Below are 14,785 nucleotides of genomic sequence, written 5' to 3' on the forward strand. Positions count from 1 at the left end.
AGGGACCTTGGTGGTCAGAGTCAGGGTGGCAGCATCTGGGCTCGCAGGAAGAAGTCCTCAGATTTCTGATCTATTCGACGACAGAGCAAGAGATTTTTGTGTTGACCAGTGTGGGCTCTGAAGAGGAGAGTGACACATCTACACAATTTTGTTCGGGAAACTGGAAGGCTGCAGCCGCACTGAGGAGATGGGAAACATCCAAGAGGAGCACCCTTGGGTGGGGCCTGTGGGGTGGGACACATGAGGTTCGACGCTCACGAGACACAGAAATGTAGGCATCAGTTAAACAGCTGAATGGGACTTTCGAGTTCAGGAGATGGTGAGTCTTGTCCAAACCCACACAGTGTCCAGCACCAGGAGTGAACCCTGATGGGGCTCACTATAACTCTGGGTGACTGTGGTCAGTGTGGGCTCATTGTTTTGACAGAGGCACCATCTGGTGGGGGTGTGGACAGTGGGGGGGGGGCAGGCAGTACGTATGAAGTCTCTGCACCTTCCCCTCAATTTTGCTGTAAACCGGAAACTGCTCCCAGAAATAAAGTAAAACATGTTGGTGCAGGAGGAGGGGATGTGTGCGGGAATCATGTCCTCAAGGAGGCTGCATCCTGAACTTTTCCTTCTCTTTGGCAACATCCCCACCGGAGTTCAAGCCCACTCTGGACATGGTGGCTTCACAACAAAATCTCCCCAGAAACCAGAGTTTCCTCCTGTCCTAAGGTTATAATGTCTTTCACACCCAGACTTGAAAGAATTGATGACGACGTCAGCCTCCACTTTGCCACATGCAGCGTGTCTTCTGTCACCACCCTTGCTGCACCTGTTCCTATGTCACAGGACCCCAGGTCACCCATGCCCATGCAGGCTGACCGCTCGGTGATCTCCCTGAAGTGCCATCGGCCCCCGTGCAGAGCCCAGCGTGGGATCATCACTGAGCCTCTTCTCCTCTCTTTCTCCCCCCTATAACGTGCCCAGGAAAACCAGCCAAGGATGTTCTCCCTGCAGCATTTCTGGCCTTCCCTGCCTTCATGTCTCCACCATCTCTCACTGGAATCTCCCCGGGTATTTAGACCGAGCTCCCCAATTCCACGCGTTCTTCCTCACTCTCACCTCCGTCCGTCTCTTCTCATTGCAGCCAAAATGTCTTTAAAACCCTCACTGCCGCTCAAAACCAGTGAAGGTAATCCATCACTTTTGCAAACTAAAGTACGAAATTGCAGGATCATATCAATAGATGCAGAAAGGACATTTGACAAAATCCAATATTCGTTCATGATATAAACTCTCATCAGACAAGCAACTAAGGGGGACTTCTTCAACTTCATAAAGAGCATCCATGGAAACCCTGCGGCTAAGGTCATGTTAACCCTATGGTTAAAGGTGTCCCTCCCAACACTCTCTCTCACATGGCACGGGACGGAGTCCTGGCTCATGCAGGAAGAAAAGGAAATAAAAGGTATACAGATTGGGAAGGCAGAGATAAAACTGCTTCATCCACAAATGTCATGACTGTCGGTGGAGAGTATCTTTCCCCGCTCAAATGTGAGCAGGGATACAGGATAAAATTCAGAGACCTTAAGAGGTTTTCTAAACCCCGGACTCATTCTCCTCCCACTTTCACACCACTCTTTCTCTGCTCACTTTGTCCCCCTCACTCTGACCGGTCAGAGCACCGACCCACCTGCCCTTCCTTCCACCTCCCTGCTCTTCCTCCTTCCTAGAGCCCCTTCCCTGCTCTGGTCCCAGGCTCTGGCACAAGCAGTCCTCTGGATTGTGGTTCTGCTGCACAGTCCCCAGCACTCACCTGCTGGCAGCCCAAACCCACTGCTCGGTCTTTCTAGAAGGTATAGGAGTTGCTTGGCCAGAGGAACCCGCACTAGGCCAGTGGGGATGGAACTGGGGGATGTAGGACTGGGGGATGGAAAGCAGATGAGCACATGTCCAGCCCTCCAAGCCATGGTCAAGCAGTTCTGAGTCTGGGGGATGGAAATCAGATGAACACACGTCCAGCACTCCAAGCCATGGTCGAGCAGTTCTGAGGTGCACTCCAGAGAGTTCCCCCAGGGACTCCAGCCAGACTGAGCCCCAGACGTCTACAGGGATGGCCGGCTAGATATCGTATCCTGTACACTTTCCCTTCCTCCCTGACGTGCTCTCTTCCAGCTTCCTGGACCAACCTCCCAAATAAACTACCTGCACCCGGATCCATGTCTCAGGACCTGCTTGCGGGTGAACCTGGGGCAAAGTAACACTTGAACCCGACTGTGGCCTCCTCAAAGAGTTCTTCCCTGACACCCCACGCTGTAGGAGCTGCCCAATTTACCTTCTCCACCAACACCCCACATCTGTCCTTCTGAGAAGCAGTTGAACAGTAATATCATTACATATTACAATTTTAAAAACTGACGCCCTCCCTGGACCGCAAGCTCCAAGGACCAGTGGCTGTTTCTGTGTTTGGCTCACGTACGGAGACATGACAGACACTCAGCACATTGTCGTTATTTTTGTCGTTGCTGTAGCATGAATGAATTAATACATGAATCTCGAAAAGAGGAACTGTTGGGGACAAATATGGAGAGGAGGGAAGGAAATTTTTTGTTAAAAAATTGATGTAGAATCTAGACTTCTGGTAGAGATTGGCACACATGATTCATGGGTTTTGACTGCAGAGACAAATTGGAAGATGCTAGAAACACTGCAGAGAAATGCGACTGTGAACAGGTTTCTCTGATTCATCTTGTATCCACAACCCTTGGCACTTGGAACTTTGCTGTCAAATAAAATGCAACGGATTAACAGGAGTGATCAGTTCTATGAAGAAGAACTCTTAGGGAGACAGGGCTTTTGTTTAAAGGTCCTGGAATTTCTGGAAAAGGCTGGTTCATCCCTCTTCAAACATTTTTGATCACCTGCTTCCTTTTCTGGTCCCTGTCCATTTTCCTATGAACCTTCATCTTGTCGGCCTCACTGTTCTGGCAGCTCAGACTTGCCGACAACCCAGGGGGAGATGTGGAGGGGTGTGTTCTTTCAGAAGTGTTACAAGGGGCCCCCCTGACCTGCTCCAGGCACGTTACTGCAAGGGCGCAAAGGGGAGTAAGAACACTTGGCCTCCGGTTCCCAGCGGAGCAGGGAGGTCTCTGGCGGATGACCCTCCTTGACTGCCGGCCATCTGGTCTTGGAAAGGCATTCCCACGTATTTAATGAAGGTTTATCGAAATACGGCCAATGTCGCTCAGTTGTCCAGATCGCTCAGGTTGTCGATGCAACTTGTGCTGAATTAATCCTTCCTCCTCCCTTGGCCGCTGTCTTCTCGGTGTTGCTGAGAGCAAACGCACGGAGGCGGCCAGACCCCACGGATGATGCTCGCCGCTCTGCGCCCAGGTTTCCTACTACAGAGAAGGATGTTCCTGGGGCCGCCATGGTGCACCCCGTCTTCCCTGCGGACACCACGCACAGTTACTGCACAGGACAGTGCGCCCACGGAGGGAGGAGGAGGCTCGGCTTCGGGGCACCCCCAGCCGCAGGACGGACACAACGGCGGCACACCCTTGCCAGCAGCTGGAGCACGCACGCTCTCCCGAGTCCTCCCAGGCTAGGGAGCATCTGGGTCCGGAGCCGACTTCACCTGGGCGCGCGTTCCTCCTCGGGACCCGGAGCGCGTGGTGCTGCTCGCCGGGGGCCGAGGCACGTGTGGGATCCGCGCGCTAACTTCGCGGCGCTCGGGCACTCTCCCGCGGGCGGCGCCGGAACCGCGGGACCGCCGGCCGAGCTCCTCGCGTCCGCAGCCCTCGCGGGCGCCCGGCGCAACAGGTGGCGTCCGGGGCGTGGCCTGCGCGCCGGCGGGCGGGGAGGGGCGGGGCGGCCGGGGGCGCGGCGCGCGGGCCTGGGCTCCCCCGGGCGCGGGCCTGGCCCCTCCCCAGATGCCGCCGCGCGCCGGCCGCCCCCCAGCGCGCCCGGCCTCCCCGGGCGCCCAGTGCGCAGGCGCCGGCGGTGAGCTCCGACCGTGCGCCGGGCTCGAGCGCGGTCGGAGCGCGCGGCGGCGGCGGCGGCGGCAGCGGCCCCGCGGACGGACGGGCGGACGGACGGGCCACGCGCCATGTCGCCCCGGACCTACTGAACTCTGAGCGCCCGAGGATGTCTGCGCTGAGGAAGGTGCGAACCGGCGGGTCTGGGCTCTGCGTGGGGCGCGGGCAGGGATCCCAGGGCAGCCTGGGCACGGGGTCCCGAGCTGCGCGGGCGGCCTCGTCCCTCGCTCGGGCTGGGCGCGTCGCCGGCGGTGGCCGGGGGTCCCCGGACCCTGGGCTCTCGGGGTGTGGGTGCGGTGCGGGCACCGCGGAGGCGGGACGGGCTGCGCTCGGCCGGCAAGCTGCGGGAGCCCGAGGAGGGGGCGGCGTCCGGCTCCCGCGGGGCAGCGGCCAGGGCACCGGGGCGCAGGGGGTCGCTGGTCGGGATTAGGGAGGGTCGGGGGTGGGGGGAGGCCGGGAGCCTGGGCTGCGCCTGCATGGGGCGCGGGCCGGGCTGGGCGGAGGGGCCACTTCTGCCGGGTCGCAGCGGCTGCAGCGCGGGGAGGGGGTGGCCGCCGCCCCGCTCTTCAAGTGGGAGCGCGAGCACCGGGCTTTTTTCGGGGCGGTTGCTAAGCGCGGAGCTCCCGGCGCAGGGTTTTGTAACCAAGCCTCCCCCGGCAGCGGCTGTTGCTGTTCTCGGCTCGCTCGCTAACGATCGCAGAGAAATAATGAGGATGTAATTATTGCATCCTGCGCTGCCAGGGGTGGGGGCGGCAGGCACGGGCTCTGCGTGCGCGGGCAGGTGGGGCCGGGCTGGGGAGGGTGCCCCAGCCCACCTGGCAGCCCTTCTTGCGCGTGCTGCGCCCAGAGGCTTGGAGCCAGCTGGACGGGGGGCCGGGGGCGGGGGGAAGGTTAGGAGAAAGAGTTAGGAGAGGTCGGGAGGGGGCCACCGGGCAGAGTGTCTCAGAGGTCAAGGAGGTCTGTAGATGGAGAGGGCCACGTGCAAAGGGGAGAGGGTGCAGGCGGAGAGAGAATAGGGCCCAAGTGGAGGCAGGAGATGTCTGCAGGTGGCGAGAGCAGAGGTCTGTGGGTGGAGAGGGGCGAGGGCACAGGTGGAGAGGGGAGGGGCTTGCAGGTGGAGAGGGCGCGCGTGGAGATGGGAGGGGGCGCAGGTGGAGAGGGGAGAGAGCCTGTGGGTGGCTGGAGATCTGCATGGGAAACTCCAAGCAGCCGCTCTTCCACACTTGTCAGCTGCTGTGATTCCAGCCGCCTGCGGTCTCTTCTGCCTAACGAATGGCGATCCCGGCCGGGGCTTGGAATCAGGAATTCGTGACTTCTCAGCCTGGGCTGTCTTGTATTGATTACAAATCAAGCGATGGGTAGCGAATGAATTCTTCGTTGGTGGTGTTAAGGCTGCGGGCGAGGGCTGGTGTGGTTTTGGAGCTCGGAATGTAAACTCAGTGCTTTGTCCCCTTGGAAGCCAAGGCAGGGGAGCTCAGAGGACTTCAGACAAGGACTTTTCTGGGGGCCTCATCCCTGGGGTCTTGGTTTTTTGCTGGCAGTGTGTCCTTGGGGAGCATGGCATGTGGTTGGAACTCGGGGACCTGGTACTTATTTGCAGATGGTGAATTAAATTAGTTGTATTAGTGACTAGAGAATCCCCAGGCTCCCAGCACAGCCTAGGGGAGTCCATGCACCTCCTCCAGCGGGGACTCTCTTCCTCCAGTCACAAGGCTGACGTCACACACACCCCCTCTCCCCACTTTGGAAGGAGCCACATTTACATGTGAGGTTCATATGCCTTACAATGCCATTTTCATTTTGCTTCCTAAATAGTCTCAGGGTAAGGCAATAGGTAATAACTGAGGCAGAAAATGGTGAATTGATGAAAAACTGGTGATTGTTGGCAGGTCATGTTGTTATTCTTGTGTTCAAAAAATGCCATCAATCAGGGTTTTCCAGTAGCCAAATTGTCTTGTGCAGGCACTGGGTGACTCACAGACTTGGCTTCAGCAGTAATTGTGGAGCGTGTACCACGTCCTTTTAGATGATGTGACTTTTTCGTTGCTTGGAGGAGAACAAATTGGAATATTTTATGCCTCACATCAGGGAACACGACTAGCCAGCACTGGGGAATACGGTCTGCTCGGGCACATCTGGGCAAAGTACGGACCTAATGAACGAAGGTAGGGGAGGAAGTCCTGTCCTAAAGCACACTGCCTGTTTCTAGAGCACTGCGGATGTCTTGTCCAGCTTGAGAAGGTCTGTAAAGCGTGGTTTACTGTCACCAATCACCTGTCAGGGGAGGCCCACTCTGTGTCTGTGAGCCTCTCTGCCCCTTCATGAACTCTCCTCCTGAAACCCTCTGTTCCTGGTGAAGAAGTCAGTAAGCCTTGAGTGACTTCCTCTAGTGATGTCACATCTGCAGGATCACTGTCAGTTACAGGGTACGCTGAGCGAGCCAGATACTGCCCCAAATGGTAATCCAAGGTGACCATGGATTCAAATGAGTGTTTTCTCACCACAGAGATGTTTGCTCAGAAAAGCTGTCTAAGCCAGCTTTTCATTCTGTTAATCATGTACTTCCCTTTCCTTCCAAGAAACTTGGTACTTACGCTAGAGTTGTCCAAAGTAGTTGTGCCCGAGACAGAAGGAAACATGTCTTCATTCACCACTGGTTTGGCATGGCTGATGTCCTGATGATTTAGATGAATTAAAAAGCGTTTATTTTTATAGCATTCAGGACACTTTGCATTATATCTCCCCAGGGACAGAAATATGTCCTTCTATGGCAATCTCTTGCTTCTCTTATTTTTGTCTACTTTGTTTTTGAAATTGGGGGAAATTCCAAATTAAATATTAAGAGCAAAAACATGCTTTGCAGCATTTGGGTCTCGTTGGATCCCAGATGTCCAGAACCACACCAGTTCTGAAACAAAAGTGTTCTCATATGATTAATATCATTAGAGGTTTTCTTATGTCTGTTTTTAGCAGATTATCTTACATCTTGTGCCTACGTGAGGAAGACTTCATGATTACTGAAGAAGCTGAGTGATGAATACTTGGAGTATAGATTTTGAAGGCAAAATAATTTAAAGTATTATTTATTGGCCCTTGGAATGGATATGCCAGGGTCATTCGGTGGATACAATAAAAAGAACTGTGATTCATCGTTTTGGACAGATGGGAGTCTCTTTAGAGCATTGCCAGTATGTTGGTTGTAAGAGAACTATAGGCTCCCATACAGGAAGCTAGTGGGCCAAACACTTCGGGAACTTAAAAGTCCTTCTTCGTCCACCACAGTTTTATGGGTGTGTTGTGTCCTCTCACCGTGGTCCTAGCTGAACACCAGCTTCTCACGTGTGTGTGCTCGTTTGGCGGGTGCTTGTGACAACAGCGAATGGGCCCGGTGCTCCGTGTTCACTCGTGACCAGAGCAGTCGTGTGTAGGGAGCCGGCCCGTGTGCTCTGGGTGAAGAGGGTGGGGTTGCAGGTTGTACTGCCTCCCGCTTGCCTCCTGCATCTGCCCGTGGAAGAGCCCTTACGTTTCCAGCCCCCTCTCCCTCCCTGGGCGTCCTGGCTGGGCCAGGTCACAGATGTTGTCAGCATCCGTCTCCTTTGCTAGGCAAGTGGACATGGTGAGTGAAACCCTGTTCTTCTCTGTGAGTGCCAGTCCCGTGTGTGCTGGCTTCACCGGCTTCCGAAAAAGGTGCTGGCGGTGAGCCTCCCGTGGGCCCCTTGGCGTCTCCTGACTTTCAGCCCTGGAGCGGTGCCTGCCCGTTTCTCTGGCTGTTCCGACAATTCCCACCAAGCGCTTCAGAGAACGTGTCTCCCCGCGAGTGTTTGCCAGCGGATATCTAAACCGTCACATTGGACTTTGAGCTCTCTGTCTTTCTGGATGCATCTTGAAGGAGATAAACTCTCCAGACCAGCCTCTGTTGTACTTGCCATGCAGTGTGAATTCACCCTTCCGTGAGGCCATCTATTTCCTTTGGAGGGTCCCCTGTGCCCACTTTGAGGGCTTGGCTGGGGTGGTCTGCCCTCTGTTTAGAGGCGGGCTCCCCGTGGCCTAAAGGAAGTCACAGCCCCGGCCCTGCCTCAGGAGTAAGAGCATCCCTGTGGAACTTGACTTTTCCTTTGAGCCCAGAACTGGCATATGCATTGTGAGGAGTGGGAAACTTTAGGAAGCCAAGCTAAAAAGATGTGGGCCATGGAGTCCTTGCCATAAACTCACAACCTGGAGGGGTGGCCTCTCTGAAAAGGAAGCCACCTTGCAGGGAATACCAGTCTGTGAGGGACAGCAGGGCTCTGGCTGTGGGTGGAGACCACTTGGTCTCAAGAGCGTATTGTGCATGAGGCGTCATTACTGCTTGATATTCGGTTATATAAACCAGGAAATCTACCCCAGTTTGAATTGGGTTTTCTGTCCCTGACTACAAGATGAGATGTGAGGATTTTTTAGTTTCTCCAAAATGTCTACGTTAAAGCTTTCCTTGTGTTGTAAGATTGGTCCATCTTGAGGTGATATTTTTGTCTGATAGACCCTTTCATGTGTATCCATGGGAAAAAAAAAAAAAAAAGAAACAAAATCTTTGCCAAAGAGGAGTAAGCCTTTTCAGTCATCCCATCCATAAAATTGCAGCAAATATTTTAAAAAGTAACTTTGTAAATGTAATTGGTCATAATCTTTACGATGACTTACATACTCTGCACAAAAACAGCCATGCTGCAATGATCCCTTTGGGGTCCATAGAGAACACAAGCCGGGCAGATAAGCTCATCATCTCGTGCTTAAGGAACGTGGGTCCTACTGATCTAGCTTGGCACCGACCGACAGGGTCCATGTGGGCAGCGTACATGGTGGTGAAGAGTGCGGGCTCTGGAGTCTCACCTGCTGGGCAGCCCAGGGCCGGTTGATTTGACTTCAGTCTATGGCAGTCCTTTGTCCCTAAGAGAGGGACAGATGCAAGTAACTCTGTGGGACTGTCCTGACGTTTGAAGGAATTGGTGGCCGTAGAGCACGTAGAACGGTGTGCCGTAAGCGCTCGGCGAGTGTTGACTGCTTGCGTCATGAAGTCACAGTGGAGCCCAGTGTACACCATCCTCTGTTGGGTGCAATCGAGCGACTCTCCGAGTTCCCATAACCGAGGTATTTATTATTTCTACTCTTACTGGTGTATCTATTTTGCTGCTTATTTCCAAAATGTTTTCACCTGAGTTAACCACAAAAGACAAGGCTAAAATACTGATAGACAATGAGAGCAAACAAGTGTGGCAACTACGAAGGTTCACATGATTCTTTGGGCATACAATTTGACTGAGTTTCCTTTTTACCAAGTCAACGGAAACCAGAAAATACAGGACCTCACATGATCACCTTATGGGCTGGACTTGGCATACTTGTTTTTCAGTGAAGAAAGTATCGTCCTTAGCGCTAAATCACGATGTTCTCCTGGTAGACTTTACAGCAAGGGTTTGAGGTTGTGCCAGATGTAAGAGTTGTACAGATACAGAAGTGTTTTCATGAGTGCATCTTTCAGTAGACCGTGAAAGACATGGAAAGCAGAATGTACAGACCTGACCTACAGGAGGCCACAGTGACCTCCTCCAGTATTTCCATGTTGTCTCCATGACCAGAGGAGAGATGTGGGTTCAGGAGCCATGTCTGCCTGACTTTGCCTCATGCCCTAACCTGCTGTAGTTTAGTGTTTGTGGGTTGAATATCCTGTGGACATCTCAGGTTTCTTAGCTCTTCCGTATCTTCATAGCTGCATAGACATGCCCAGTGAACACGTCTTAGTCAAAGATGAGGGACTGTGTTGTCCAAATGTGACCCCAGGTGAATGGGGTCATCGTGGGTATGGTCTCCAACCCCAAGGCCACTTCCTGTCTCTGTCCTCCCCCCACACTTTGGGGAGTGGTACTCAGTCTCCACGTAAGAGCTTAGAAGCCATTGTGGTAACTTTCCTGACCCTGTGACATCGGCTAGGTAACTCTCCCTGTGCATCTACTATTATAGTAAACCTCAGATTGCACTGTGATTAACCCTTTACTTCCCTTTCAGAATGACAGCTTTTGAAGGAGGATGCTGGTCTCATGCATCCTTGCCTCCCCATCTATCTAGCTATCTGTGACGGTGCCTGAAAGCGCAATGGGGGGACCCAGCCTGGCACAACGGGTGTCCCAGATCCGACCTTATGTCTCTTTCTCTTCCTTCGTCCCCGTGGCTCCTCCCATGGGTTTTGAGGCTCTGTTGTCAGATCCCGTCACTGCTTGGTTTCCTCTTTCCTGACTTGGCCATGAGCAGAATGATTCCAGGCTTCTGTCCACACTTAACCATTGTTTCTTCTGTGTGCTGTCCTCGATTTACCTTTTCAGATCTCCTTGAATTGCAGCTTCCCCGTTGACGGGTTCTTTCGATGCGGGAAGCAAGTTATCCCTGTGGTTCTTGGTGCCTCTCTTAGGGATTATTTCATGGAAGACCGTGCTTTGTGCTCCTCATGCTTCCACGTGCCAGTTGCCCAGCTCTGTCCATGGTGTGGAGGAGAAGCAGTGCACACGGGGGATCTGGACCCCTCCCCCCCACGGTTTACAGAGCGTTTTAGGTCCTATCGCTCAATAGATATTTGAGTAAGTGAATCCACAACCAGTTACCTCCTTGGTGCCCTGCAGGAGAGGCTCCATCCTCTTTCTCAGAGGGTATGAGGCTGACCAAGCTGGGGAATTTACAAACACATCAGTAGATGGTTTATCTTTTTCACTTGACAAAATAGTGAAACTTTTGGCTCTTTGAAAATAATTTCCATTTTTCTGACATTCTTTGTAGTTGGCAGTTTCTGAACAAAACTTTTGAGCATCTGTTTGCTGACTCTTAAGTGTGGAATATATATAGTGTGATAACTTAGAGATTTTCATAAACACTTGAATATTGCTTCTTCAAACTTCCATTGTGGCTATTTTAGCATAACATTCCTGGCTGTATGATCTAACGTTCTAGGTCATCACTGTCATTAGATTCAAAAGTTTTATTTTTGTTGCGAAAGACAGATTGTATAGGTATTTCGAGCCACCGAACAGTATATTTTAGCGTTCAATTTATCCACTTGTTTCTCTAATGATATTTTATTAATAGTCACAGCATTCATTTAAAACAAAAACTTGTTTTGTGTATAACTAGTGCCAGCAATTTCACCTCTGGGAACATATCCTAAGAAAATAGTCATGGATTTATAGGAAATTACCTAAGCGATGTTCACTCCAGCTTTGTTTCATAGTCAAATGTTGGAAAACAGGAATACTAAAACATTAGATAGATTCGCTATGTTACCGTCGCGGGATAGAAAAGTCAACACCCGTTAAGATGAAAGTGAGTACTTGGGACCACAGAAAGGCGTCCGTGGCACGTCAAGTGAAGAAGGCGGATTAGGAGGAGTGGGGACACCGTCGCCCCGTGTCCCGGAAGCGTCCCTGGCCTGAGCAGAGAAAAAGGATGGGAAGGACGCGCAGCGGCCCCGGTGGGGGCCGCGCCTCACCCCTTCTCAGCTCTGGTGTTGTGAGAGGGGCGGCTGCCCACTGCCATCTAAGATCTACGCCGCAGACCCGCCCGACTCGGTGAGCCCTCCGGGTTGCTGTCCTCGCCCCGCGTTTCTCTGCTCATGTCGGACCCCTCTGCCCAGTTCCAGGCTGGGCCGTGTCCCGCCGTCCCAGCGGTCACCCCTCCCCACGCGGCGCCCTGTCAGGGAGTGCTCCCTAGTTCCCGTCCGACGCGCTGTGAGTTCTTTATTTTGGGGCGTTTGTCCCCGGCCTGTGACAACCAGCAGTGCCGAGTCCATGCGGAGCGCGTGGCACACGGACCCGTCTTCCCTGCTCTGGTCCTGGGAGGTCGGCGCCCGCACATGGTGCACGAGGAGACCCGGGCAGGGAGGGCAGGTGACGTGCCGAGGGTCACACGTGTGGTGTGGCGGAGCTGGGGAGCTGGACGCTTCTCGCGTGCCTCTGCTGGAATATCAGCTCTGCGAAGGTAGGGGGTGTGTGAGGGGACGGGTCGCAGTGTGAGGGGACGGAAGTGTGTGAGGGGACGGGGTCGCAGTGTGAGGGGACGGGGGTGTGTGAGGTGACGGGGATGTGTGAGGGGACAGAATTGGAGGGGACAGGGTCCTGTGAATTTTGGTCACCGCGGTGTCCCAAGCCCCTAACATGCCCTGTCCCCTGCTGCTCCTTCCGTGTTCGTTGACAGGTGAATACTGATCAGAGCTCTGACTGTCGTCCGTGATGCCACCTAGGTTGATGATCTCTTGGTTTCTCTTTTTCTGATTGTATCAGAATGCGTTTGGCCTCGGGTGACAGTCCCACACAGAATGACTGAAACAGGACGTGTGTCTCTCTTGTCACAAGGGGTGGTGGGCAACATGTCACCAGGGATCCTGCTTTGTGCCTGTCCTGTTTGGGGTCTTCACTGTGTAGGTCTGAGCCTGAATGGTGAAGGTGGCTGTCACTCCCAGGTGTGACCACAGCTGGTGGGAGGAGAGGACTGGCCCCCCCCGTTGGGGACCCCACCAACCGCTGTCACAAAGTGACAGTGTTCGTTAGCTCTGCGGCAGAGCTTGGCTTCTAGCTCAGGTCAGGTCAGAACAGGGTTCCTGGTCAGTGAGTGCTTTCCCCAGACCGCGGGTTCTGGACCCAGGTTCTCTCTGTGGCTCTGCTGTCCTCACTCGAGGCTTCCAGGGTCTCTGTGCTCATGTAACCAGGAGAGCGAGGCACCCGGAGGACCTCGTGGGACACAGCTAGGGGGCAGGGCCTCAGACCACCTGCCACCTCTCCTTCCCCTTGGCCTCTGTCACCTGCCAGGTCGTTTGCAAGGTTGGCGGTGGGTGCAGAGCCCTGCGGGGCCAGAAAGAGGAGGAAGTTTTTGTGATCAGCTGACCACTTTTGAGACCCCTTCCTTGCTTCATTTTTCTGACTGAAGAGACCTTGCCTGGAGGGTTTCCAGAAGATTTGACCTCTTCTCCAGGCCCCTCTGGACCAGTTACTGGAGAGAATGACAGGGCCATCACTTGGATTAACATCAACCCTACCCATCGTGGGGTGGGCTGCACCTGGCTGCTATGAGGCTACATGGGGGAGGTTGGGGGGGAGCTGGTTTCCCCCAGAAACCAGGAAGGCAGGTGGCTGTTCCGTGCTCTATGCACAGCCTCAAATACACCGCTCTTCTGACTCGATGGCTTCTCCACATAACACTTGCGTAGTAGAATAGTGTCTTAGAGGAATTCTCCATGCGTCTGTCCAGTAAAAGATTGCAAGTAGGGAACGATAGGCCCCCCGTGAAAAGCCACTAACGCCACAGGACCTAGCCTGTCATTGGTCAGCGATCATATGTTCATTCAACAGTGGATTTACCAGTTAGAGTTCTCTGCTCTCAAGTACCGGAAATAAATCCCTGCTAATTTAAGCAGGAGAGAATCCACTGGAAGGACCTAGACCGGTTTACAGACCTAAGAAAAGCTGAGAATCAGGCTTCAGGAAGACAGGAGCCTTGGCCGCTCACTAGCAGGATCTGTGGGACCCCATCACAGCCTAGTTGTCAGGATGGAGCTTCCGTGCAGCTACCCCGGGGCACATGCAGGCCCCTGGATTGGGGTGGCTGCGGACCATGCGGAACGCTGGCCAGGCAAGTGCATCTTGTCCTATTCTTTGCAAGGAGAAGACCTGGCCTTTGCCCATAAATCACCGGAGTCCAAACTGCGGAGAAGGTGAGACCCCTAAGATCTTGTACCACTTACAACACATAGCTACATAGGTACCTTGGGTCGAATGAGGGTGAGCAGTGACACGTGAGGAGTGTCCACTAAGGACGCCTTGGATTACTGTCAGCAGTGCACAGTCTCTTCCTTTGGCTCTGCCTGTGAGCTTTCGTTCCAGCACTTTAGAATTTCCCTTTATTTTATTTTATTTTATTTTATTTTATTTTATTTTATTTTATTTTATGTATTTTTTAAATGTTTATTCATTTTTGAGAAACAGAGACAGTGCGAGTGGGGAAGGGGCAGAGAGAGAGACACACACACAGAATCCGAAGCAGGTTCCAGGCTCTGAGCTGTCAGCACAGAGCCTGACCTGGGGCTCGAACACATGAACCACGAAATCATGCCCTGAGCTGAAGTCGGACACTTAGCCAACTGAGCCACCCAGGGGCCCCAGAGTCTCCCTCTATTTTAGATGTAGGCTATTCTTTGTAAAGTATGTAGGGTTTTCTCGGGGAGCAAGAACAGGCAGAACCCAGGGGCCAGTGTCTTATCATCAACCTCAGTTACGTGTTTGCTTGGCTGCCAGATGCTGTTGTCTCTTGCATTTCTACCGCTTTTTGAAACCTCTACTATGATGTAGGCTCTCCTCTCCCTTAGCTGGTGGAGAAATTGGAGGCTAGCTGGGTGACATTCATACATTCTCTTTTCTTTTTCCAGTCACTGGTTAATTTAGGGTAAACATTTAGAAATTTTAGAGAAGCACGTATTAATGACTTAAAAGTTACCAATAATTCCATGACCTAGAAACAATCATTGTTTTTGTCTTACATGCTTCCTTCCCATCTTATTACTTTTTAACTTTATTTTTTTCCAAGTTTATTTATTTATTTTGAGACAGAGAGAGAGGGACGGGTAGAAGAGAGACAGTGGGGGAGGGGCAGAGAGAGAATGAGAGAGAGAGAATCCCAGGCAGGCTCTGTGCTGTCAGCACAGAGTCTTGATGTGGGGCTCAAACTCACGAATGGTGAGATCATGATCTGAG

General features: G+C 53.1%; 1 protein-coding gene across 5 annotated transcripts in view; it reads left to right on the forward strand.

Annotated features, from left to right (window-relative positions):
• Positions 1–3,861: 3,861 nt before the first annotated feature.
• Positions 3,862–14,785, forward strand: part of DLGAP2 (DLG associated protein 2) — a 791,131-nt gene continuing 780,207 nt past the window's right edge. For 2 of the 5 annotated variants that reach the window (XM_058719819.1, XM_058719818.1), the window contains exon 1: positions 3,863–4,149. Coding sequence is in view for 3 of the 5 variants with exons in the window: in XM_058719818.1 (XP_058575801.1) it covers positions 4,132–4,149 (18 nt within the window). In the remaining 2 variants the exon portion in view is untranslated. Of the gene's footprint in view, positions 4,150–14,785 lie in introns of all 5 variants that reach the window. The other 3 variants (XM_058719824.1, XM_058719823.1, XM_058719822.1) reach the window with 2 other exon arrangements.

The sequence above is a fragment of the Neofelis nebulosa genome, chromosome 3, assembly GCF_028018385.1.
Source record: "Neofelis nebulosa isolate mNeoNeb1 chromosome 3, mNeoNeb1.pri, whole genome shotgun sequence".
Taxonomy (NCBI): Eukaryota; Metazoa; Chordata; class Mammalia; order Carnivora; family Felidae; genus Neofelis; species Neofelis nebulosa.